The sequence below is a fragment of the Xyrauchen texanus genome, chromosome 1 (genome assembly GCF_025860055.1).
Source record: "Xyrauchen texanus isolate HMW12.3.18 chromosome 1, RBS_HiC_50CHRs, whole genome shotgun sequence".
Classification (NCBI taxonomy): domain Eukaryota; kingdom Metazoa; phylum Chordata; class Actinopteri; order Cypriniformes; family Catostomidae; genus Xyrauchen; species Xyrauchen texanus.
Window position 1 is genome coordinate 58,930,023 of NC_068276.1, and position 13,021 is coordinate 58,943,043.

General features: G+C 38.0%; 1 protein-coding gene across 1 annotated transcript in view; it reads right to left on the reverse strand.

Annotated features, from left to right (window-relative positions):
* The window catches only part of LOC127644767 (ankyrin repeat domain-containing protein 11-like), a 122,850-nt gene that overhangs the window by 18,784 nt on the left and 91,045 nt on the right, over positions 1-13,021 (reverse strand). Inside the window, exons 2-3 of the mRNA XM_052128144.1 lie at positions 12,147-12,292; positions 4,257-4,395 (exon numbers count right to left, since the gene is read on the reverse strand). Of these exons, the coding sequence (XP_051984104.1) occupies positions 4,257-4,395; positions 12,147-12,233 (226 nt within the window). The 5' untranslated portion in view covers positions 12,234-12,292. The remainder of the gene's footprint in view (positions 1-4,256; positions 4,396-12,146; positions 12,293-13,021) is intronic.

Below are 13,021 nucleotides of genomic sequence, written 5' to 3' on the forward strand. Positions count from 1 at the left end.
ATGGATCAAAACTTACAGAAAAACAATGACAAGCTTTTAAATGTCTCAAATTCAAGTGCAGTGGCATGGCAAATAGAGTAAAAATGGAAGGGTCTTCAGGATACCTTGCATTAGGGCACCACAAGTCTATGAAGGTTTTTCAGTATGTTTCAGGTAAGCAGCTGGACTTGATTACGCAACTTTGTTGTTGATGTTTCACCACTCATCACAATCGTTTTATCATATATATTGCGAATGCTGTTGGTCAAAATCATTGGTGGAAATTTAAAACAGATCTTATCTGTTGTGAGAGACAGCTGAGGCCAAATTGAACAATCGCTACAACCAACTGTATTGCCATACAATGCCACAGAGCGAAACAGACTACACATCATTGACATTAAAGTATTTTTCAGATTATTTGTGCCTATTTGTACCATCAATGGAAACAAAAAAAAAAACAGTCACCTTCTTCCCATGATGAAGGTGGCCTGACTGGTTTTTCATGAGTTATAACAACTCAAACCAGAAGAGTTGGTTTGCAATGACTTTGCCCATCTTAGCATGGAAAACCAAACGTCTGCAACAACTTGAAACTGGTTTGTCTTCAGTGCAGCACCAATCAAACTCATAGTGTTGAGTTTCTTGGTATGTTGTCTGAGTGAGTATTGCTTGCTGTGTGTCCTCTGAGACTGAAGGGAATCTAGGTCAGAGGCTGAGGGTACAGTGACCGCAGCCTTATACACGAGGGAAATTTCCAGTGGTCAAATGTGTAAGCAGATGAAACAAACACAATCATACATTGCTAAGCGGTTGCAAAGAAAATAATGCACAAGTAAAAAAACAAAACAAAAAACAACAGGTGGTGGTGGTGGTGGTGGGGGTATGATGAAGGATGCCATCAACCGAGAACTTGAGGCTTTTTCTTAGAGCGAATGTATAAAGTTAATGGATCAAACTCCTTTATCTGAGCTTCATGTGAACGCAGGCCACGCTTCACCTTTTCAGAATGCAGGAGCACCGCTGAGAGACATGGTAATAAAGCAGAAACAAAGGAACCAGCTAATGCAATTTAGACACCATCATATCTTATATATACAGTGAAATCACAATAGTGAATAATTCATAAGATCGCTGCATATCCAAAAATGAAATACTACAAAAACATTCTTCCCTCTAGGAATATCTCAACGCTCTAATGCAAGGCCCCACGAAGGCAAAAATAACATCTACGGCTCGATCTGTTAGACAGCACCAAATCTATTCTCTCTGCCTACAGCAAGCAAACTAAATGCATGTGTGTGCACGTTAGCCAGAGAGCAATTGTGCGTGTACCAGCGATCATGCCTGCCAGCGTTAGCAAGACGTGGGCAGCAGCAGAGCAGCAAATATTACCATCTCTTATCATCCAACCCACTCTCTCTGCAGTTCATGTCCACCGTCTGCTATAGCCTGCCTGGCCAAAGATCCCAAATCATGCTGCGCAGATTGCAACAACAACAAAAAAAAAAGAAGCTTAGAAGCGATTTGGTCTCTGTAATATCCTCATTGCTTTTTGCAAGGGTAAATGCATCGACACTACCAAAGGCTCTGTGCTCCTTTACAGCAGTGGCTCTGCATTCAATTTCCATGCCAAGTGCAGCCACTAATACATAATGCAGCAAAGATGTTTGCGGCCTGAGAAAGCACAGCAGAGGTAACGAGCAAACACACAGAAGATGGAGGCAGGATAGAGAGAGAGAGAGAACGAAAGAAATATCCTGAGTGCTTCTGGGCCTCGTGGGCTAGTCTTGCACTGGAGCTGATTGGCACAGATGATCACAGTGCCTCTTTGACTGCAGAATGCACCGAGAGCCCATGAGAGAGACATGCAGAGAGGGAGATGCCACAAAAATGTCAGCAAAATAAATTATGAAATTGTCAGGAAAAAAGTGACAGAGAGAGGCAAAATTTATTTTACCTCCACTTCGACATAGGCATACATGAAATACAGGCGACTTTATTAGTATAGGCAGCATTTCCAGAGCTGATTTACATTTCCATTTATGCATTTGGCAGACGCTTTTATCCAAAGCAACTTACAGAGTCCTTATTACAGGGACAATCCCCCCGGAGCAACCTGGAGTTAAATGCCTTGCTCAAGGACACAATGGTGGTGGCTGTGGGGATCGAACCAGTGACCTTCTGATTACCAGTTTACCAGTTATGTGGTTTAGAGTTGCTAGGGGAAAAGGTGAAGAACTTCTTAGGAAATCTGCAAAATCTAAGAAATAATTAGGCTAAATAACACCTTTGTCAACCATGCATATAGGCTATATCTACAGTGGATATAAAACGTCTACACACCCCTGTTAAAACGGCAAGTCTTTGATATGTAAAAAAATTAAACAAAGATTTTTGCACCTTTAATGTAAAAATGACAACCTATATAATGCCACTGAAAACCAAAGTGACATTTCAGAGGAAAAAATCAATAAAATTAAAAGACTTAGAATAACCTAACTGCATAAGTGTGCCCATCCCTTAACTAATACTTAGTTCAGAGTCTATTAGCTTGGCACATCTTGACTTGGGAATATTTTCCCACTCTTTTTTGCTAAAACATTCCAGATCTGTCAAATTGCGAGGACGTCTCCTGTGTACGGCCCTCTTTAGGCCCCCCCACAGATTTTCTATAGGATTCAGTTCTTGACAATTTTTCTTTGAAAATTCATTAATTTCGCTACCTTTAAGGGTCTCGTCCACACTGGAACGGCACTGAAAAAACGATGACGTTATGAGTTCTCGAACCTAAACGGATTAATGTGGACGTGGCCTTAGGTTGGAGGGTATTTTTGATCCAAAACAGGCAAAGCAGTATATAATTTTAATATCAACAATCATATTTCAATGTAACAACATTAATGATCAGCTTTTGGTCAAAACTGAAATACTTGTGAATCCCTACTTTTTCCGCAGTAAGGGGGATCCAACCGCCGACCGGGCGGACCGTGCGGACCCCGTGCGGAATACTTGTGAATCTCCATTGAGTTTACCAAGCTTTTATACTTTTCTTTGAGAAACCAACTCCAGCTCATTACAACCCAATAACCAGCACTTTCTGTCACCATCTGCAATGGCTTTGCAGGCCAGGGCTGGTTGATAATGGCTTTCGCAGCAACTGCTAACAATTCATAATTAAAAAGGCCCAGTAGCAGCAAAAAGTTAAATGTGCACTCAACTTTTACCAGCAGCTGTAAGGGTGTTTGTGCACGCTCACTGCAGTAATAGAACAAACATATAACTAGTCCTGTAATGGAAATCTTCCAACTGGGGGAGGAGACCAGGGAGAGAGAGCAGTCCATCTACATCAAAAAGTCCCAATGTGGGTGTATGAGGTGGAGCAGAGCCAAGACTTGGACTGATTCCATTAGGGACAGACAATGATGCAGCATAAAAATATGACACAGAATCCAGGCAACGTTAAGGCTGCAGTTGCATGGCCTAAAAGTGAGGATTTTAATTGGAGGAAACCAATTCATTTGATTGAGATCAAAGAAATACTACATGCATTAATTAAGAATAAAGCAAAAACAATATTCCTCTATAGTGTTTAAAGAAACATATCCTAAGCATTGGGATCTGAGAAAGAGAGACAAACATTGAGGCAGGCCAGTCAAAGAAAGGACATAACTACACCCCCCTATTAGCAATACAATGAGCACTTCAGGCATTGTCTGATGAGAAGGAAAATGGTAAGATTTCACACCTTACAGACACATCTCAAGAGGAGGAAGGGGGAGGGAGGTTCCTGCTAAAAGGTTATGGAGAGGCTACACTTTAACTGCAAAAACGTGCAGAAATCACTGCCAAAAAACAAAACCACACAAACTGGTGTGAAACTCAAAATAGATTCAACCACTGTCTTTCTAAACAGGCTATTTTTTGTATCATCTATGCCATTAAATTGTAGTAGAATTCAGTACCTATAACAACTACACATGGGCATGATATAGTAATGTATATAATGTTGACCATGCCGGCATCTGAACACAAAAATCCAACCTAACTAAAAAATAATGAGACCGATAATTTGCAGTTTTCTCAAAACTCACATTCAGTTCACAACACATATCCAACACATTTCCAATTCATTGATGAAAGCTTTCTCAAATGTTCTGTAACTCCAGTTTAAAGTACTGAAGACAACAACAACACAGAAGCTCTCACACATACAAAGACTCACTAGCTTCCTGTTACCCAGAGTGCTCTGCTGAAAGTTGGCCCCTCCCCCTTACCCGAGTCAGAATCTTTCTGATCTCCATTGGCTCCGACGGTGAAGGGCAGCTTCCTCTTGGGAGCTTTCTCTTTCATCTCTTTGACGCCATCGCTGCGGTCCAATTTAGGAGTTTTGTTTGACGAGCCTTTGTCTTTATCCTGGGGGAACATGGGAATCATAGAGTAAGTTTAGCAGGAAACAAACTATGACAGAAACTCAAATTTTTCAGCTCAGCAGGACCATGATTCAGTAATAAATAGTGCTCTGGGACAGTAACACAGTAGGGTAAATGCTGTATATATTGCTATGCAAACTTAAAACTAACTATGGTGGATGCCAGTTAAGTAGTGAAACAAGAAGGTTTCCTAAAGCATTCGTAAGTGGACATTTAGTGTGATGGATAATTTTGAGAAACATTTGAGAGAGCAGAGGGGTTTGAAACAGTGCCAGACAATTCACATCAACAACTGGAAGCCATCAGAGGCCTGCTTTAAAGCCACACACACCCAGTCCTGCTAAAAGCCCACCATTGAAGATATTTGAAAAGTACAAGAAACAAAAAGCAACACTGAGATCTCAAACACAATAAGAGGTACAAGCAAACCATACAGGTACGTTTTATACTGTCCTTGCATTCCTATTATTCTAGAACTGGGCCAAAATAAAATTCTACACATTTTTAAAACAGTTTCTGCTTTGATTAAAAGGGAAAATTTGCAGAATGGATTTAAAGGAATGTTCCTGTTTCAATTCAAGTTAAGCTCAATCGATAGAATTTGCGGCATGATGTTGACGACCACAAAACATTTTGATTCGTCCCTCAATAATAAAACAAAAAAAACAATAATCTATCACAGTAAAGCACTTACAATGGAACTGAATGGGCCAGTCCATGAACGTTAAAATATACACCGTACAGCTACAAAATGTAAACATTGTACTTGTTAACATGATTTTAATGACCAGTTTAAAGTTATTTCCAATATTCAAATTTTGTTGTCATAACGCCATAACTGTGATAAACCCTGTAATCTGGTAAACACCGTAACGTTTATTGATTTTGCTTTATAAATTAAATTCATTTATTGAAACACGAAAAACGTCTAAATTAAAATTTCACTTTAAACGAAACGAAAAAGGCAATTAAAATAACGAAATGATCAAAAAATCGTATTTAACCACCCTAAATCCAAACATTTACCATCTCCAATCCACTTCAACAGGTGGAAAATTACTAAGAACTACAGATTAAGAACTAAATATATTTATGAATTTAAATAAATTTCGTGTTCCCAAAATAATGCTGCCAAATGTGTGTTCTTAGTGAATTTGTGTTTGTATGGCGTTATGGTAATACAGTTATTTCTGCCAAAATAAAATAAAATAGAATTACATTTTAGGCTTATTATTTTATGATTTAATCACTTTCGTCTTTGTTTCTTTAATACAAAGGTACATGGTATATTACTGAACCTGAGGAGTTGCGTTAATGCATGTTAACCGCTAACTGCTCGGTGGGAATAAAGCGAACTGAACTCACAGCACCTCCTTAGATGATCGGAGATCATTTGCAGCATTCTCATAGACGATATTATTTCATAACCGTTTTCAGACGAATGAAAGAGACAAAAAGAGTGAAAACTCTACAAGTGCATGTTCCAGGAGACAGGCACACGCTGCACGCTAGGGCTGTCAAACTGAAATTCGAATTTTGAATATTCATCGATTTGAAGAAAAAAAGAAAAAAAAAAGCACATTTGAATGCTAAAACAGTGTATTTGAATTTTGGATTTGTGCCAAGCACTGACGATGACTTCAGATAGATCGCATTCTTACTAGCCACAGCGCAACAGAAAGCAGGCGTATCAAGATGCTTTTTAAAGTTCTTTCTAATTAGACACGTCATCTAAAAAAACAGCGCTCCTTAACGAGATGTTGGATAAACAAAAACAAAGCGAAACAAAGACGTTGGTTTAGCGCACATTTACATAGAAAAAAAATTGGATGGTTGCTAAAGAGTTCAGTGTGAACTGCCCCTTACAATTGGTGGAGGTACTTGGCTGTTGCATCTTGCTCTTTTAATCTGTTTAGCTCAGATTAAGCAGTGAGTTTTTTTAAACGCTTTGTCAGGAAAGGAGTTCAACTTGGAAATGTGTGTCTCGAGATCCTCATGTTCGGTTCCTGTCTGTTGTGTTCTGTCTGTTAGCCCTAATGCCCCAGTATAGTGACGGGGACACTATACAGTAAAAAAAAAAAGAAAAAGAAAAAAGAAATGCACCGTCTTTCGGATGAGACGTTAAACCGAGGTCCTGACTCTCTGTGGTCATTAAACCCCGGTGTCCTGGCCAAATTCCCCCCATTGGCCCCTATCTATCATGGCCTCCTAATAATCCCCATCCCTGACTTGGCTACTTCACTCTACTCTCTCCTCTCCACCAATAGCCGGAGTGTGGTGGGCGTTCTGGCGCACTATGGCTGCCGTCACATCATCCAGGTGGATGCTGCACACTGGTGGTGGTTGAGGAGTGTTCCCCTATACTATGTAAAGCGCTTTGAGTGCCTAGAAAAGCGCTATATAAATGTAAGGAATTATTATTATTATTGCCTGGGCTCATAGTCTGAGGCTAAAAAGTTGTATTTATTTTATGCACATTAGATGAAAATGGAATGCTCTTTTTTTAACAGCCAGGAATGTTCTTTGCAATAATATAATGGTGCTGTATTGTTTATGTAATTAATGCGCCCTCTTGTGGACTAAGGAAACAACGGCAATTTAAAACAAATCAGCTATTATTCAAATTTTGAAAAATGTAAGGTAAAAATTCAAACTTAGTTTCTCTGTCCAGTTGACAGACCTCCTGCACGCCTCTGAACAAACAGCGAATCAGACACGCAGATCAATAGCTTTATTTTTTTTGTCTGTTCTTAAAAATATAATAAAGCGTGTTTCTTCAAGTACGTGTCATTAGGTCTAACAGCATTTCTTGTCATGTGTCTCTCTCTGAGGCATCTTACAGGTCACACGCCTGTTGCAGGTAGATAGTAAAATTACCCATGCATGAAATTCCTGCATTTGGACGAGGAGCTCACGAACTGGATTCATCGTCGATCATCACCTGTCAATGAGTGTCGCGATCGGGATATTTGTAAGATATCGTCGATATTCAATAACATCGTCCTATCGCTCAGCCCTAAAACAATTTTTTATTAATTTTTTTTTTATTTTTGGTAATCAACATAATGAAACAAATGCTGTCGATTGTATTAAACCCCAAACATACCTTTAAATGTGAAGAAATCTGTTAAATGGAGTGAGAGTACTGTACTTAAATTGGCAGCTGAAAACCTTATAAATTAACTAAATTATTTAATAAACCCACTTGCAAGGGGCAAAGGATGTGCGTCTGAATTGCGTGGAAATATGCAGAACTTTCTAATTGTGGTGCACAAATATCATTGTGAAATACTGGCAACCAGTAAACACCATGAGAGCATCACACACAGCAGAGATCCATTCAATAATAAGATAAATGTATAAATATAGCTCAGTAAAATTCTTGAACAAACAAAATAACTATGTGAATAACTACGAAAAAACAAGCAATGGGCTTATTGTTGAGAAAGGAAGTGGTTCTGGAGCAGCTGGGTCTGTGTGTGCTACTGGCAGTGCTAATGAAGGCTAATTAAAGAGCTCTTAGTGTAGTGATAAAGCTCAGGCTGAATGCAGCGCAGAGCTCTTTTTACCGCCAGAGCTGCCATGTCCTGCCCACATCCCCTTCTGTCATGAGACGATGATGTCATTCACGTGCAAACACACTTGCACACACACAACTGCACTATCTGCCCTGAAAAACTGAGCTCAACAGAATCACAGACAGACAGATCATTTAAAATGTTAATGGGTGATTTATTACACTGACAAGTATATTTTGTATAAACCAAATGTTATAGGTAAATTAATTCTAATGGAAATCAACAACTTTATATTTTAATTCATTAAAAATAAAAATATTAAATTCATCTCCTGTATCTCTTTGTTTCACCATACCTATTTTGTGTATTGTAAATTTCGCAACTTAAGTTGTATGCTTTTGCAATATTGTAAATGCTAAGAATCATGGCAATAAAGCTTTGTTGACTCAGAGATGGGGGAGAGAGAGAGAGAGAGAGAGAGAGAGAGGGAGAGAAAGATAGAGAGAGAGATAGAGAGAGAAAAATAAGGGCGAGCAAGATTTCATGTGGTACGTAGAGAAAAACAAGCTAAATCAAGAAAAACGGTTTCACTGTTTTTCTCCAAAACCATCTGTGTGAGCGGCCCTGTTTACTGACTGGTCTCCTAGCAATCCTTTCACTCTTCCACCCTCCCCTTGCGGAGTCTGATGCAATCCTACACAGAATAACGTACATAGACACATACACACCATCTGGAACATAAAGTCTTCTCTAACTCTGGCTTCTCTTAAATCAAAAACACTGACCACCAGACCCAAAATCTGATATTATGACGAACTGAAAATAACTTCCTGTGCCTCTTTATAGAATACCATACTGAATTTCTATTCCTCTCTATCCTCAATGAAGTAGAATACAAATGTTTTATACCAAACAATTTATTTACTAGTTTGTATATGGAGTGCCTGCATTTGTGGACACCATTTGAATTTCATTAATCTAAATGTTGACACCCTCGAGGTGAATATATATATTTTAACCAAGTATTGGCATGTCCTCACAGTTCTGTCAATGTGAACTTAGGGTAGATGTTGGTATGTTTTAGGGATGGCACCGATCCGATACCTGGATCGGTGACTAATCGGATATTGGTCCGATGAGCCCGATCCAAATCCTATACTGTGTGTAAGTCATGTTCGTTATTGTCATGCTCAAAAATGACATAAAAGAACCATTAAAATGCAATTAAAGTTGTTCATATGACTCGTGCATTTTATTCAAAGCCACTTGAAGACGTGTGATAGCTCTATGAATCACTAAAGGATGTGTTTAATAAGTAAATATATAAAAGGCACACGCAGCAGCACTGCGTTAGTTTATGGCATTGCTCTGTTCACACACACACTTGTGGCTATTTTTAACCTTCGCAGCGGTGCGCAATATTTCAGCGCTACTCACGAACAACATCTCAGATGTAGATGCTCAATAGCTCGGTTCACTTATAATATGCATTTAGAATTGCACCGGAGGTGCATTTGACCAGAATTTTAGAAGTGAATTAAACTTCTATGAATTTACCTACAAACAGACACATACAGGACGTCCTGGAGAGTTCAGTATGTCAAAATAAAAGCCAGAAGGTTTTAAAGTTAAAGGTGCTTTAAGGAATGTTAATGTTGTATTTTAAATTCTAAAAGTCAATAATAATAGTAATAATAATTTGTTTACAAATTATTTTCTACAGAACATTTATACTGGAATTACTGTTAATTTTGCTGCTACATTATCCAGTATACTAGTTCAAGTTTTTTTTAATAAGCTAATCATTTATATTGAAATAATGTGTAGTTAATAGTTAATGTGTAGTTAAGAGTTAATGTGTAGTTAAGAGGTTTGTGCTGCTTTATATAACCCCAATTAGTTCCACACAATAATGTAAAGATATTGTAATATGATTATACAAAAAAGCAACACTGGTATCGGATCGTATCGGCCGATATTGAGATTTCAGATATCGAGAGAGAAAAAGTGGTATCGGTGCATCCCTAGTATGTTCAGATTCTATCGGTGTTACAAAACTCCCAAAGAATATGCACAAACAATATTCAAGTATTAGTCAAATAACGTAATTTCAATCTAAAGCTTCGAATTTTGTGATTTCTTGTTTTTAATAAAAGATAAAAAGGATAAACAATGGAGAATTTTTTTTTCCTTCTTTGCTCATATTTACCAAGGGTGCCAATATTTTTGACATACTCTATGCTAAAGCGCATATTTGGTTTAGTTTTAACAGCCATATTTAACATATTAAAGCGACAATTTTTTTATATTTAAAGAGAAATTGCCTATATTTTAGATCATAAACATTGAAAAAGCATCACCTGAAAATTACATATTATTGACAAAACACACATTTATAAGACATCGCAGTGACATATATGTGCTGTTAGGGATGGATAACAATAATTCTCCTCTTAATTCTAATTTCCATAATGGTTCCACTAACAACTAATACTTTTGAGGAATGCAATTTTTATCAACAGTCTGTTGCATTAAATTATTGCAAAAGACATGTTTACAAAGAGCCATAAGAGCCATTTACCTTTTAGAGCCATAAAGGCAATCTAAGAATTGGTCCTGCTTTAACTATATATTAACTAAAAATGTGCCAATACATATTTCATACATTTTTGTATTTTTTTTTTTTATATAAACTTCCACTGATAACAAAACTTAATGTCTAGGCCAATCATTTGTTTGGGAATTGGACTACATTGGTCATTATGCGTGTTTTGATGTGTAGATTTAGTAGAGGCGCAGCGCTGCAGGAAACACTGCCGGAGTACTATAGTCCGCATCGGTGGGAAAATACATGTTCAAGAACGGATTACAAAGCCGAAGGTTATGAAAATCATCCAGTTCAGGTATATAAAAAAAATAAACTAAAAAGGGCTTGATTCCAAATAAGAATGTGTTCTCAGTTCCGAACACTATGTGATGTCAGAGATTAGTTAGTAGTAATTAGTCATTTGTAGTGAATCACTTTTGTTGAGTAACTGGACCTCATACAAATTGTGTGGTAAGTTTTAGGTGGCTTAAAAATGAGTTCCAAACAAAAGTGGAACCAGTTGCTGCCGTGTACATAAACACAAAAACCAGCACCACGAGTATCCAACTCTAAAAGACTGGATTTGGGATATAGTTAAGGCTGGGATAAACGATTATTTTTTGAAACGATTAATTTAGCGATTCATTTTTTTAAGTCCGATTCGATTTCAATTCCATTATCTCCTCATTAATTGACTAATAGCAATTTATACCTGTTGATTTACATATCTGAATGAAAAAATACATTAATTCCTTAACATTGCAAAACATGTTTATTGCTCTTAAAATTCCAAAATGAAAGACAACAACAGTCCTTCTGATGTAGGCTACATTCATGTTTAGCCTATTTGATGCTATAAATTAACCAAGGAAAAGATGATCGGTTCACGAGCAGCTTTAACTGAGGCAATCTGTCACGACACATTAAAGAGCCACAAAATAACAGGCCTATTAATGGTTTAATTTTCTTTGAATGACCAAATTTGAAAGTTGAGACTTTATTAAATGTTACCTGCTTGGTCCTGTCTGTCAGCGCGTTGTCAGTGTCCTCTATGTATTTTTCACGACATTCATAGCTATAAGCGCATTATTAATAGCTATAAGCGAAAACTTTAGGTGTCGACAACGTATTATAGCCTACTCCAACATCGAGTGCAAAGTGGGGAGTTGAAAAAAAACTTACGGTGCTCTGTCATCTGCAGCTGCTCCCGGGTGGCGCCTCTTCAGGTGCTGGTGCATTGCCGTGGTGCTAGAATGGAAGGCCATCTCCATTTTGCAAAGACGACATATCACGGAATTGTTTCCTTTTAAATTAAAGAATTCCCAAACTTTAGAGGAACGAGTGCATGCCGCCTTGCAGTTCTGATAGTCTGAGGAGCCACTCGTGTTGCTACAACTCTTCGGCGGCGCCATCTTTGTTTTGGGTCTGACGAATCGACGCGCATATTTTGCGTCAACGTATTTTTTGTCCTAGCCCTAGATATAGTCAGTCCAGAGCACGGCTGTTCTCTATATCAGTGCTGGGTAACTGCTTAGAATGGTTAATGGACAGTTATAACAGCAGTGTGACCGTGTGTGCATGTTTGTGTGTAGATAAAAACAATAAAAATAGTAAAGTAAATTCTCTCACCTTCTTCCCACCCTGTTTCTCCACCATATCGGTGTTGAGTGGGAAGTCCTCCAGCTGGGGGGTTTTAGAACCCCCACCCTTGGGCATCGTTCAGCTACAGCCACGCCAAACCTCATTCACGCTTCCATTGCATCGTCATCGACAGTCTGTAACCAAAAGAGATAGAAGAAATATTAGCACCTTACTGACCATCTCTTTCAGAAGGACATTTTTCTTAACAGATCACATTCATTCGTCTATCATGAATGCCCTCTAAAGAAAGAGATCATCAAAAACATAAATCATACGATTTCCAGAAGCGTTTAGAAAATCCATTATTCCCCTCACTACAGCAGATATGAAAGTATAGATCTGCTATAAGCAATCATTAAATCTATAAAATATATGTAAATACCATAAAGTAAAACCTCAATAGTCCTCAGATAATCTGCAAACAACTGCGCATTTCATCCTTTGTGAGGATTCGTTTAACTTGTTCATCAGATTATCTCTACAATTCATTGTAGATAACTTTAGAAATCCATATGAGTGACTCTTTTCATAAGATATATTTTAGTTTCAACTGTACAAAGGTCATAGCATTTGGATCATCCCCAGAATGCATTTGATCAAATGATGCAAATCAAAAACACACAAGCCAAGAATTTAATTTGGGCTTTTTGCTTTGATATGAATCCCATGGAATGCATGTAATTGGAAAATGTGATTTCACTATGACCCGAGAATAAAAACAGAACTAGATTTTTACATTTTCTGAAATGTGTGGTGCACGCCTGTTCAAAACTATGAAAGTTTAGCACCATCGCCACAACGACAGGGTGTTCTGGTTGGTTGCTGAGGTTGTCTGAGTGTTGTTTATACATTATGTATGGGGT